The sequence below is a fragment of the Ambystoma mexicanum genome, chromosome 9 (genome assembly GCF_040938575.1).
Source record: "Ambystoma mexicanum isolate Mex_15411 chromosome 9, UKY_AmexF1_1, whole genome shotgun sequence".
Lineage (NCBI taxonomy): Eukaryota > Metazoa > Chordata > Amphibia > Caudata > Ambystomatidae > Ambystoma > Ambystoma mexicanum.
The window spans coordinates 50167311-50181654 of NC_090931.1; the positions used below are offsets into that span (position 1 = coordinate 50167311).

The window sequence follows — 14344 nt, forward strand, 5'->3', positions numbered from 1 at the left end:
GGAAATGACATGAGCTGGGTCCAGAATCCACCCTGAGGCCTGTGTAGTCTGCGGGGAATGCACAGGACAACAGTGGGATCATTCAATGACAGCAAAAGGGGACGAGCATGAGTGACCTGGCCTGTCCCTTAATCCCGATGACATCACAGGAAGTGACATCACTTGATTGGACCCTGTCCAGATGCATTGCGTGTTACCTAACATACTACCACCCTCAGACATACACACGTTGTGTGCAAATGTGGGTGCCCCTGAATAGCTGCACAGACAGAGACGGAATGGGTGACGTTTACCCTCCCCCATCCCGCCAGTGATTACTGCATTTCTCCAGTCTTCATAGAATTGCTAAGTGCACAACATGTTAATTGGCCAAAGACAAAAACAGCCGCAATGCCTGTTCATTGGCCACTGTGCACGTGTGCAGCTGCTCCGACCCTGAGACCTGGCTTTCCCACTCAGGACCCCCTCTTCTAAAATTCAGCAAGGACGCCAGTGTCAGGGAGAGGACACGTTATCTCCAGCACCTCTGAACCCCAATGGACTGGCACATGTCACAGCCATGTTATCCTCCCACCCGAGTCCTAGGCTGTCGGCATGGGCACAGATGGGGCATGGGCACGGGCACTGCAACGTTAGGGTGAAGGGACCGCCAAGGCCAGTATGCACTATGTACTTAGTGATGTTATGTCATCAAGCGTGTATGCCATAGCACAGGGGACATACAGCAGCTGCACAGTCAGGGGTGATTGTGGGGTATGCCTACTGCCATGTGCTGTGCTTCTGGGTGCTATAGCACAGCACTCATGCGATACAGGTAAAGTAAGGGGTGAGTGGGGTATGTGTGCTGTGCTTAGGGGTGCTATAGCATAGCACTCATGCGATACAGGTAGAGTAAGGGGTGAGTGAGGTATGTGTGCTGTGCTTAGGGCTGCCATAGCACAGGAGACATACAGCAGCTGCACAGTCAGGGGTGATTGTGGGGTATGCCTACTGCCATGTGCTGTGCTTCTGGGTGCTATAGCATAGCACTCATGCGATACAGATAAAGTAAGGGGTGAGTGAGGTATGTGTGCTGTGCTTAGGGCTGCCATAGCACAGGGGACATACAGCAGCTGCACAGTCAGGGGTGATTGTGGGGTATGCCTACTGCCATGTGCTGTGCTTCTGGGTGCTATAGCATAGCACTCATGCGATACAGGTAGAGTAAGGGGTGAGTGAGGTATGTGTGCTGTGCTTAGGGCTGCCATAGCACAGGAGACATACAGCAGCTGCACAGTCAGGGGTGATTGTGGGGTATGCCTACTGCCATGTGCTGTGCTTCTGGGTGCTATAGCATAGCACTCATGCGATACAGATAAAGTAAGGGGTGAGTGAAGTATGTGTGCTGTGCTTAGGGCTGCCATAGCACAGGGGACATACAGCAGCTGCACAGTCAGGGGTGATTGTGGGGTATGTCTACTGCCATGTGCTGTGCTTCTGGGTGCTATAGCATAGCACTCATGCGATACAGGTAAAGTAAGGGGTGAGTGAGGTATGTGTGCTGTGCTTCTGGGTGCTATAGCATAGCACTCATGCGATACAGGTAAAGTAAGGGGTGAGTGAGGTATGTGTGCTGTGCTTAGGGGTGCTATAGCATAGCACTCATGCGATACAGGTAAAGTAAGGAGTGAGTGAGGTATGTGTGCTGTGCTTAGGGGTACCATAGCATAGCACTCATGTGATACAGGTAAAGTAAGGGGTGAGTGAGGTATCTGTGATGTGCTTAGGGGTACCATAGCATAGCACTCATGCGATACAGGTAAAGTAAGGGGTGAGTGAGGTATGTGTGCTGTGCTTAGGGCTGCCATAGCACAGGGGACATACAGCAGCTGCACAGTCAGGGGTGATTGTGGGGTATGTCTACTGCCATGTGCTGTGCTTCTGGGTGCTATAGCATAGCACTCATGCGATACAGGTAAAGTAAGGGGTGAGTGAGGTATGTGTGCTGTGCTTCTGGGTGCTATAGCATAGCACTCATGCGATACAGGTAAAGTAAGGGGTGAGTGAGGTATGTGTGCTGTGCTTAGGGGTACCATAGCATAGCACTCATGCGATACAGGTAAAGTAAGGGGTGAGTGAGGTATGTGTGCTGTGCTTAGGGGTACCATAGCATAGCACTCATGCGATACAGGTAAAGTAAGGGGTGAGTGAGGTATGTGTGCTGTGCTTCTGGGTGCTATAGCATAGCACTCATGCGATACAGGTAAAGTAAGGGGTGAGTGAGGTATGTGTGCTGTGCTTAGGGGTGCCATAGCATAGTGGACATACAGCAGCTGCACAGTCAGGGGTGATTGTGGGGCATGTCTACTGCCATGTGCTGGGCTTCTGAGTGCTATAGCACAGCACTCATGCGATACAGGTAAAGTAAGGGGTGAGTGAGGTATGTGTGCTGTGCTTAGGGGTGCCATAGCATAGGGGACATACAGCAGCGGCACAGTCAGGGGTGATTGTGGGGCATGTCTACTGCCATGTGCTGGGCTTCTGAGTGCTATAGCACAGCACTCATGCGATACAGGTAAAGTAAGGGGTGAGTGGGGTATGTGTGCTGCGTTTCTGAGTGCCATAGCATAGTGGACATACAGCAGCTGCACAGTCAGGGGTGATTGTGGGGTATGTCTACTGCCATGTGCTTCTGGGTGCCGCAATTTAGGACCTATAGCCTTAGTGCTATTAGGCCATTATGGTGGGGACTGACGCAGTATATAAAAAGTAACAGTTAACCATATAGATAAAATACCTTTGACATAGACTAATTTTCATTTCCTTATCCGCACGCCTCTTTAGTCACTTTCATAGCTTTTAAGTAGCCCACGAGCATCTATTAGCTACACAAGAATCCGACATCATAACAACATGTACCTCCAATCTTTGTGCCAGTGAATGCCTCCCTACTCCTCCTCTCAGCTTGTTCAGCTGTCCAGCTCCTCCTCTCGGCTTGTTTAGCTGTCCGGCTCCTACTCTCAGCATGTCTAGCTGGCCGGCTCCTTCTCTCAGCATGTTTAGCTGTCCAGCTGCGCCTCTGAGCTTGTTTAGCTGTCCGGCTCCTCCTTTCAGCTTGTTTATCTGTCCGTCTCCTCCTCTCGGCTTGTTTAGCTGGCCTGCTCCCCCTCTCGGCTTGTTTAGCTGTAGGCTGCTACTCTCAGCATGTCTTGCTGGCCGGCTCCTCCTCTCAGCATGTTTAGATGTCCAGCTCTGCCTCTCAGCTTGATTTTCCACCTCTCTGCTTATTTAGCTGTCCGGCACCTCCTCTCAGCTTGATTAGCTGTCCAGCTCCTTCACTCCGCATGTTTAGCTGTCCGGCTCCTCCTAGCGGCATGTTTAGCTGCTCCTCCTCTCAGCATGTTTAGCTGTCCGGCTCCTCCTCTCAGCATGTTTAGCTGTGAGGCTCCTCCTCTCGGCATTGTTTAGTTGGCCAGCTCCTCCTCTCGGCATGTTTAGCTGGCCGACTCCTCCTATTGGCATGTTTAGCTGTCGGCTCCTCCTCTCAGCATGTTTAGCTGTCTGGCTCCTCCTCTCTGTATTGTTTAGCTGGCCAGCTCCTCCTCTCGGCAAGTTTAGCTGGCTGACTCCTCCTCTCGGCATTGTTTAGCTGACCGGCTCATCCACTCATCATGTTTAGCTGTCCGGCTCCTCCTTTTGGCATGTTTAGCTGTCCGCTCCTCCTCTCTGCATGTTTAGCTGTCTGGCTCCTTCTCTCGGCATGTTTAGCTGTTGGCTCCTCCTCTCGACATGTTTAGCTGTTTGGCTCCTCCTCTTGGCATGTTTAGCAGGCCGGCTCCTCCTCTGGGCATTGTTTAGCTGTCCAGCTCCTCCTCTCGGCATGTTTAGCTGTTTGGCTCCTCCTCTTGGCATGTTTAGCAGGCCGGCTCCTCCTCTGGGCATTGTTTAGCTTTCCAGCTCCTCCTCTCGGCATGTTTAGTTGTTTGGCTCCTACTCTTGGCCTGTTTAGCAGGCCGGCTCCTCCTCTCTGCATGTTTAGCTGTCTGGCTCCTTCTCTCGGCATGTTTAGCTGTTGGCTCCTCCTCTCTGCATGTTTAGCTGTTTGGCTCCTCCTCTTGGCATGTTTAGCAGGCCGGCTTCTCCTCTGGGCATTGTTTAGCTGTCCAGCTCCTCCCCTCGGCATGTTTAGTTGTCTGGATCCTCTTCTCGGCATGTTTAGTTGTCCGACTCCTCTTCTCAGCATGTTTAGCTGTCCGGCTCCTCCTCTTGGCATGTTTATCTGTCTGGCTCCTCCTCTAGGCATGTTTAGCTGTCCGGCTCGTCATCTTGGCATGTTTAGCTGTCCAGCTCCTCCTCTTCGCATTTTTTAGCTGTCTGCCTCCTCCTCTCAGCATGTTTAGCTGTCCGGCTCCTCCTCTCCGCATTGTTTAGCTGTCCGGCTCCTCCTTTTGGCATGATTAGCTGTCCAGCTCCTCCTCTCGGCATTGTTTAACTGTCCGGCTCCTATTCTCGGCATGCTTAGCTGGCCAGCTCCTCCTCTCGGCATGTTTAGCTGTCCGGCTCCTCCTCTCCGCATTGTTTAGCTGTCCAGCTCCTCCTTTTGGCATGATTAGCTGTCCAGCTCCTCCTCTCGGCATTGTTTAACTGTCCGGCTCCTATTCTCGGCATGCTTAGCTGGCCGGCTCCTCCCCTCGGCATGTTTAGCTGGCCGGCTCCTCCTCTCGGCATGTTTAGCTGGCCGGCTCCACCTATCAGCATTGTTTAGCTGGCCGGCTCCTCCTCTCCGCATTTTTTAGCTGTCCGGCTCCTCCTTTTGGCATGATTAGCTGTCCAGCTCCTCCTCTCGGCATTGTTTAACTGTCCGGCTCCTATTCTCGGCATGCTTAGCTGGCCGGCTCCTCCTCTCGGCATGTTTAGCTGGCCGGCTCCTCCTCTCCGCATTGTTTAGCTGTCCAGCTCCTCCTTTTGGCATGATAAGCTGTCCAGCTCCTCCTCTTGGCATTGTTTAACTGTCTGGCTCCTATTCTGGGCATGCTTAGCTGGCCGGCTCCTCCTCTCGGCATGTTTAGCTGGCCGGCTCCACCTCTCGGCATTGTTTAGCTGTCCGGCTCCTCCTCTCCGCATTGTTTAGCTGTCCAGCTCCTCCTTTTGGCATGATAAGCTGTCCAGCTCCTCCTCTCGGCATTGTTTAACTGTCTGGCTCCTATTCTGGGCATGCTTAGCTGGCCGGCTCCTCCTCTCGGCATATTTAGCTGGCCGGCTCCACCTCTCGGCATTGTTTAGCTGTCCGGCTCCTCCTCTCCGCATTGCTTAGCTGTCCGGCTCCTCCTTTTGGCATAATTAGCTGTCCAGCTCCTCCTCTCGGCATTGTTTAACTGTCCGGCTCCTATTCTCGGCATGCTTAGCTAGCCGGCTCCTCCTCTCGGCATGTTTAGCTGGCCGGCTCCTCCTCTCCGCATTGTTTAGCTGTCCAGCTCCTCCTTTTGGCATGATAAGCTGTCCAGCTCCTCCTCTTGGCATTGTTTAACTGTCTGGCTCCTATTCTGGGCATGCTTAGCTGGCCGGCTCCTCCTCTCGGCATGTTTAGCTGGCCGGCTCCACCTCTCGGCATTGTTTAGCTGTCTGGCTCCTCCTCTCAGCATGTTTAGCTGTCCGGCTCCTCCTTTTGGCATGATTAGATGTCCAGCTCCTCCTCTCGGCATTGTTTAACTGTCCGGCTCCTATTCTCGGCATGCTTAGCTGGCCGGCTCCTCCTCTCGGCATGTTTAGCTGGCCGGCTCCTCCTCTCTGCATTGTTTAGCTGTCCAGCTCCTCCTTTTGGCATGATAAGCTGTCCAGCTCCTCCTCTTGGCATTGTTTAACTGTCTGGCTCCTATTCTGGGCATGCTTAGCTGGCCGGCTCCTCCTCTCGGCATGTTTAGCTGGCCGGCTCCACCTCTCGGCATTGTTTAGCTGTCTGGCTCCTCCTCTCAGCATGTTTAGCTGTCCGGCTCCTCCTTTTGGCATGATTAGCTGTCCAGCTCCTCCTCTCTGCATTGTTTAACTGTCCGGCTCCTATTCTCGGCATGCTTAGCTGGCCGGCTCCTCCTCTCGGCATGTTTAGCTGGCCGGCTCCTCCTCTCTGCATTGTTTAGCTGTCCAGCTCCTCCTTTTGGCATGATAAGCTGTCCAGCTCCTCCTCTCGGCATTGTTTAACTGTCTGGCTCCTATTCTGGGCATGCTTAGCTGGCCGGCTCCTCCTCTCGGCATGTTTAGCTGGCCGGCTCCACCTCTCGGCATTGTTTAGCTGTCCGGCTCCTCCTCTCAGCATGTTTAGCTGTCCGGCTCCTCCTTTTGGCATGATTAGCTGTCCAGCTCCTCCTCTCGGCATTGTTTAACTGTCCGGCTCCTATTCTCGGCATGCTTAGCTGGCCGGCTCCTCCTCTCGGCATGTTTAGCTGGCCGGCTCCTCCTCTCCGCATTGTTTAGCTGTCCAGCTCCTCCTTTTGGCATGATAAGCTGTCCAGCTCCTCCTCTCGGCATTGTTTAACTGTCTGGCTCCTATTCTGGGCATGCTTAGCTGGCCGGCTCCTCCTCTCGGCATGTTTAGCTGGCCGGCTCCACCTCTCGGCATTGTTTAGCTGTCCGTCTCCTCCTCTCAGCATGTTTAGCTGGCTGCCACAGGGCAATTCAGCAGACAGACATCCTCACTTTAGCAGTGCAAATCGGCTTCACAATTGTTCTCCTTAAAAACGGGACCTTGCACCATGACATGAAACGTGTCGCCTCTGCCGTGGGTGTGTATATGTTAGTGCAGGGGGCTCAGGGGGGTGTCCATGATGGTCAAGAGTAGAAGAGGGGTATTTAAACCCCCGTCTGACTTCCCCCTCCACCACATGCAGAGACAGCTGCAGTGTTTCCACTCCCTTGATTGCACCCTGTGGACGCCCCCTAAGGAATGAGGGTATTTAGGAAAGATTTTGAGAGCCTTTTCTAAACTGAACGTCTCCTTTCTATCTGAAATTGTTGAGTCTGGGGGTGCGTCGGTGTTGGCGTAAATTCGTGTGTGCTTCCTCAGATTTTAATGTAATCCTGCCGGGGTTTGGAGAGGGCTTTGAAGGATTCCCTGCTTATCGAATACCCACATTCCAATGTATCCTTTTTCTGTAAAAGGATCCGGCTCCTGTCAACTTCCCAGTGACTTCATTTGTGTTGTGACAGGTTGACTGCACACCCACCTGTTGCTTTTACAATGTTTAAAGTGTAGAAGCTCCCCACAATAGCATTGGTCCGGCCTCCGAGCTCGTTTTTGGAGGCAAGTAATGTATGTTTCACGCCCTGTCTCGCCATTCTGGGCCTGAAGGCTGTCCTGCTGCTTTGGGCTGGGAGGCTGTTCCGTGTTCTAGGCGTAGCAGGTTGTCCAGTAAACACAGCTGTTGTCCCAACGCTAGCTCGAATCCTCACTATTGCTGCCCGTTGACCTAATTAGGCAACTGCAGTTCAGGCACTGGGTTGGAAAGGGATTGTAGATTTTCCCCAGAGGAGCACAGCAACCATCAAATAGGGGTCCATTCTCCCCAATAACCCAGGAACCCTCAAAGCTTTGCTGGCACAGCCCAATGACCGCTCCGGAAGCCACTTCAGGGAGGGCTAGATCCTTGGTATGAAATCTGCCAACTGAAAGCCACTCTAACCTGGAAGTGCCTACAGGGTCACCCACTTCTCCCTACCGTAGAATTGGGCATTTGCAGTCATTCGGGGTGAGGGGCCCTTCCGTGTTGCTCTTTGTACCCACTGGTGCGTACATTGCTGGCTTCCAGTCTGAAATATTCCCTCCCACCTCCTCAGTGCTGTGAGGTGATCTTACTGTGGCATGAAGAGCGATGGTAGCCCGGACCATTCCTGCTCTGGCCTGCTGGCACGCCATTGCCAACAGGGGGAGGGAGCCACTGGTTGACTGACTGGCCCAAATCTCTGTCCCTAATATAGGACTTGGAGAGAAGTGTTGGAGACCCAGAGTCAGAGCTCTACCCTGAAAGCGTTCTGGTTGGAATTTCACTAATGTCCCCTATGGCCATTTCCTGGCATCCAGAGATAGGCATAACCCAACTTCAACGATGAGCACTTTGCTAGAGTAATTATAATTGTAATTGGTTATTCATAATGTGCTTCATACCCAGAGGTTTCTAAGCACAGAGACGAGGATCAACCCTGTGTTACTCGGCATCGTCTTGCTTCCAAGGCGAACGCATTGCCTCTGAGCTATCCTCCCAAGACTATAAGCCGCTTAGCAGAGGCTTTATACAAACCTCCTACAGACTCTTCTTGAAATTATACAGACATAACTCGTCTGCTACCCTGGACCACTGCTGTCTTCCAAGGAGACTACATGTCGCCTTGGGGCTAAATGAAATATATAAGGTCCACGGCCTGGTTGCTCACTCATGGACTGCATCCCGTGTCCTGTAGCATCCCTACCCCTAAAATGCCCGAACCACTGCACAGCTCAACACTGTCCTTGCTGCTGGAGATGTCTTCCTAAGTGCACAGTCCAGCTGAGGGGGGAGGGGAGGGTTCCATCCAACACAGCCTGCTGCGAGTTGGCATTGAACCTGTCCATGCCTCCCACAACCTCGCCCCAGGCCATGGCTAACCTAGGCACGGGCACTCTGACATCATTGCATGGAGGAGGCCCAATCTGCTAGAATCCAGCTTGCACGAGCACATGCATTCCTGCATGGTCTCATCCCCCAATGTTGAGTCGACCAGCGCTTCGGGCGGTACTTGGGATTGCCTCAACCACGCCGCCTCTTCCATGGATCCTGGTGGCATCGCTCACACGGCCATGGGTTAGGCTCCTGCCCCATCACCCAGGTGGACCTGTGGCTTGGCCCTCACCTGTGCGCCCCAGGTGTCATGCACAGGCAGTCCCCACCCCACCTCAGTGGGGACACTTACTTCATAAATGCATTGAACCGATGATGGCCACAGTTCTTGACCCGGGGTGCTCTGGCCCTTCAGGGCCTGCCCCGTCTGCTCTGTGGTGGGCTGGTAGTCCTCCTCCTCTGTGCCACCTTCACACTGAGCCTCACATGCACTCATTGGATACTATGCATCACCCTGCACACTGTTCTCCTTGGTGGTGCCCAGGCTGGTGTGTTTACACCTCAATCGGTTGACAGTGAGAGTGGGAATGAATGATGCTGGACAGCAGCCTCAGCCTCTCAGTGCCCAGAGGAGCTTCCCGAGGCACGACCCCCTCCCCAGGAATAAATGCAGATGTCCTTAACCATTGTTCTGTCATGATTTACATCATACCCTGCATGCCAGAGTCTAAAGTCCCCCAAAAGCGTCCTAAATTCCCACCTTGGGTCTGTGGCCAGTTTTAAGGCAGAGGAGAGTGCTGTACCTGAAGCAAGTCTCTGGAGAAAGTTGGATCTTTTTGCTTTAGTGAAAGAGAAGCTTTCAGACCTGACAGACTTACTATGAGACAGCAAGATAGTTGCCAATGTTTATTTGCTTGTAGAGATTATATATGATGCTTCAAGATAATAGTCAAACAATGCACATTTTTAAATATTATGAATACTATTGTGGAGTAGATACCCAGCATTTTACTCTTCTGAAATGCTAAAACAACATACTACCAATCACAAGATTGTGTGTAGCCATGTTGGCCCAGTAAAACTTAAAATCATGCTCACAATTGTGTCGCTGTAGATTAGTAAACCAAGGGACAGGTGAGGTTATACAGACCAACCTCTGGACAACCCATAGAGTGGAAAGGGTTACTAATTCGGTCACAACCTTCATGGCTTCTATGGGCAGTTAACTAAGAACAACCTAAAAGCGGTCTACAGCCGTGGATCAAAAATGCACTTTGAACAATTGGCAAATATGGCTTATTTGAGCCCTCAAAATAATAATACAGTAAAAAATGTAGAATTTGATAACATTGGCAAAATGCCAATGTCTGGCAGACACAGAGTTTACTGTCTCAGGATGAAGGCACTTGAAAGCGGTGTGTTGCTGCTTCCAAGGCGGTTCATCTTTCTAAATTAGGTCTGCACCAAATTGTTGAAGCAAGTATTTAATACCAGAATTTGGGAAAATTGTCAAAGTGCCAATTTAGGCCCAAAGACTAAAATTACAGGGAGAGAGAGACACACACAGCGTGGGAGGCAGTGCAAGAGCGAAGGAGAGACAACGAGCAAGAGACAGGGGTAGAAGGAAGTAGAGGGAGTTAGAATGGGAGGTTTAGATACAGAGAGGGACTGAGTAGGAACGCGATGGGAGAAGAGGGAGAAAACTAGATATGAGTAGAGAGCGTGGGAGAGATAGAGGCAGAGAGAGAGATAGAGAGTGAGACAAAGAGACACACAGAGGAAAGGAGAAAGGGAGAGACACAGACCGATAGAGAGAAAGATGCACAGAGGGAGAACTAGAGGGAGAGAAAAATACTCAAACATGCAGTGGTCAAGTTAAAGACAGTGACACTGAAAACAGGGATAGGCAGAGATACAAAGAGAAGAAGAGAGAGAGAAAAAAAGTGAGTGTGGGAAGGATAGAGGGTAGGGAAGAGAACGATAGTGAAAGATATAGGGGCATAACGAGAGTGAAAACCAAACCATACCAACAAAGATAGCGTTTGTACACCAGACTATACTGACACTGTGAGGCAGAGAGTCCACAAGATCATACAGAGAAGGGGTAGAGGAGAGAGGACCACTCTACTAATAGACAGAGAGAGAAAGAGAGAGAGAGAGAGAGAGAGAGAGAGAATAAAGAAGAGCACACCATAGCAAGTGACTGTTACCCAGAGAGAGAAAGACAGAAACGTGCAGAGAAATCAACAGAGAGGGCCAGACGAGAGAGAGAGAGAGAAAATAAAGAAAAGCACACCATACCAAGTTACTGTTACCCAGAGAGAGAAAGACAGAAACGTGCAGAGAAATCAACAGAGAGGGCCAGACGAGAGAGAGAGAGAGAGAGAAAATAAAGAAAAGCACACCATACCAAGTTACTCTTACCCAGAGAGAGAAAGACAGAAACGTGCAGAGAAATCAACAGAGAGGGCCACACTACCGATTGAGAGAGAGAGAGAGAGAGAGAGAGAGGTACTGATCCCATTGAGAGAGAGGGGGTATTGAGAGCAGATCCAACTGCAGAGAGAGGGGGGGCTGATCCCAATGACAGAGAGAGAGAGAGAGAGAGAGAGAGAGAGAGAGAGAGAGAGAGAGAGAGAGAGAGAGAGAGAGAGAGAGAGAGAGAGAGAGAGAGAGAGAGAGAGAGAGAGAGAGAGAGAGAGAGAGAGAGAGAGAGAGAGAGAGAGAGAGAGAGAGAGAGAGAGAGAGAGAGAGAGAGAGAGAGAGAGAGAGAGAGAGAGAGAGAGAGAGAGAGAGAGAGAGAGAGAGAGAGAGAGAGAGAGAGAGAGAGAGAGAGAGAGAGAGAGAGAGAGAAGAAAAGCACACCATACCAAGTTACTGACAGAAGCCCGGGTGGGATCAAGAGAGAGGGAGGGGAAGAGAGGCAGAGAGAGAGGGCTGGATTGGTGGGGTATGGCACATGGCTAAAACTAGTGCTCATATATTGCTCTTCAGACTGGACTCCTACCAATGTTGCCCACTCTACCACCATGCATTAGGGGTGACCATGTAGTGGTACTTAATGTATGGATCCAGTACCGGCCTTAGTGGCGGCAGGCCCGGGCAGAAAAAGAACAATTTGGCGCCCCCCCCACGCCCCTGGTCAATTAGGGGGGTGGGGGTTGTTTTTCTTTTCGGTGGTGGGAGAAGAAGTAATTTTGGGCACATTTAACAACAATAGGGTGCTGCAGCACCATATTAACATGATTATCTCCCCAATACCCCGCCGGAGAAGGGAGTTAATTTTCCCAATAGGGTGCCAGCACCCTATTGTTGTTAAAAGCGCCCCCTCACGAGAGCGTATTTAATTTCAAAAGGGCACTTCTCCCCCCACACCAGCTCGGAGTAGCCCTTGAAAGACTTCCCTGAGCTGGCGTCCCGGGCAGTCGCCCAGACCGCCCTGCCCTAAGACTGGCCCTGTATGGATCTCAGGAGCGTGGAGCACTGAGTCGCTCCCCCAGGGAACCAAACCAGTGATTACAATTCACGTCCAGACCACCGAAGGCAGCGCTAACTAGATGTGACATTAGACATTTTGGAGCCAAAGAAGGCGCCCGTTGGGCTCGAGCTGAATGTCTATAGAGGAACAACTAGAGCTAGAAAAGGGCCTTTCTGATTGGTTAATAAGATTGTCCCAAAGAGAACCTCCACTCGTACGCTTATTTATACTGTGCGGCACTCCCACCTGTTGCCTCCCTTTTAACTCTTGGAAACCTTTCCTAATTCTGGTCTGACTATTAGTTTGATGCTCTGTTTATATCTAAGGAATTGGGCTTCATTTTGGAGCCCAATGAGTTTTAGTAGTATGCGAGAGTGACGTCTTCTGCGATACAAAATAGTCACTTATGCAAATGGGGTGATCTGATTGGCTGGCAAAGATGCAAGGGTTGAAAACTGTAAACTCTCAAACTCTAATCTCAGTCCCCTTCTTTTTTTCCACAGGTGAGTGATCAGGAACTTGGCAAGATGGGGTCCCTCACTGCGGGGCTGAGTGTGAGCGTGCTTCGGAAATGCAAAGGGAAGGACCTGCTGAGAGCCCTCAACTCCAGCGACGAGGCGGCCGCCTCAACCAAGTCCATGTCTTTGGCCCAGAGGAAGGCCATCGTGAGCACGGTGAGCACCCGGCAGGTGGACGGCGAAAGCAAACACCATGCAACTAAAAAAGGGAGGCCAGAGGGACGAAACAGGTGGCAGATTCATGTTAAAATAATCAACTGAGCTTCAGTGCAGAACTGCCTTTGAACATAAGTACGGGTCTCTAACAGTAACCTTGTGTAAAGTGCAAGAGAACATTACAAATGCAGATCCAAAAAATGCTCACTAGTATTCTAGAACAGGTGTGTAGATTGTGTTGTTCGTATCATAAATCAATTAGTCCGCCTTTGCTGGTAACAGAAGGCCCACATAAGTCTTTCTAGGTGTGACCAAAGTGTGGGGATCAAGTGAGGGTTCAGAAGTGTGGGGATCAAGCGAGGGTTTAGAAGTGTTGGGCTCAAGCGAGGGTTCAGAAGTGTGGGGATCAAGCGAGGGTTCAGAAGTGTGGGGATCAAGCGAGGGTTCAGAAGTGTGGGGATCAAGCGAGGGTTCAGAAGTGTGGGGATCAAGCGAGGGTTCAGAAGTGTGGGGATCAAGTGAGGGTTCAGAAGTGTGGGGATCAAGCGAGGGTTCAGAAGTGTGGGGATCAAGTGAGGGTTCAGAAGTGTGGGGATCAAGTGAGGGTTCAGAAGTGTGGGGATCAAGTGAGGGCTCAGAAGTGTGGGGATCAAGCGAGGGTTCAGAAGTGTGGGGATCAAGTAAGGGTTCAGAAGTGTGGGGATCAAGTGAGGGTTCAGAAGTGTGGGGATCAAGTGAGGGTTCAGAAGTGTGGGGATCAAGTGAGGGCTCAGAAGTGCGGTGATCAAGCGAGGGTTTAGAAGTGTTGGGCTCAAGCGAGGGTTCAGAAGTGTGGAGATCAAGCGAGGGCTCAGATCTGTGGTGATCAAGCGAGGGTTCAGAAGTGTGGAGATCAAGCGATGGCTCAGAACTGTGGGGATCAAACGAGGGTTCAGAAGTGTGGGGATCAAGAGAGGGTTCAGAAGTGTGGGGATCAAGTGAGGGTTCAGAAGTGTGGGGATCAAGTGAGGGTTCAGAAGTGTGGGGATCAAGTGAGGGTTCAGAAGTGTGGGGATCAAGTGAGGGCTCAGAAGTGCGGCGATCAAGCGAGGGTTTAGAAGTGTTGGGCTCAAGCGAGGGTTCAGAAATGTGGGGATCAAGCGAGGGCTCAGAACTGTGGGGATCAAACGAGGGTTCAGAAGTGTGGGGATCAAGAGAGGGTTTAGAAGTGTGGGGATCAAGCAAGGGTTCAGAAATGCGGGGATCAATCGAGGGTTCAGAAGTGTGGGGATCAAGCAAGGGTTCAGTAGTGTGGGGATCAAGCGAGGGTTCAGACATGTGGGGATCAAGCGAGGGTTCAGGATCAAGCGAGGGTTCAGAAGTGTGGGGATCAAGCGAGGGCTCTGAAGTGCGGCAATCAAGCGAGGGTTCAGAAGTGTGGGGATCAAGCGAGGGTTCAGAAGTGTGGAGATCAAGCAAGGGCTCAGAAGTGTGGGGATCAAGTGAGGGTTCAGAAGTGTGGGGATCAAGTGAGGGTTCAGAAGTGTGGGGATCAAGTGAGGGTTCAGAAGTGTGGGGATCAAGCGAGGGCTCAGAAGTGTGGGGATCAAGTGAGGGTTCAGAAGTGTGGGGATCAAGTGAGGGTTCAG

The 14344-nt window shown here is 51.4% G+C and overlaps 1 protein-coding gene across 1 annotated transcript in view; it reads left to right on the plus strand.

The window, feature by feature from the left end:
* The window catches only part of LOC138487640 (otoancorin-like), a 245406-nt gene that overhangs the window by 106002 nt on the left and 125060 nt on the right, over positions 1-14344 (plus strand). The window contains exon 10 of the mRNA XM_069614128.1: positions 12546-12716. Coding sequence (XP_069470229.1) covers positions 12546-12716 — 171 coding nt within the window. The remainder of the gene's footprint in view (positions 1-12545; positions 12717-14344) is intronic.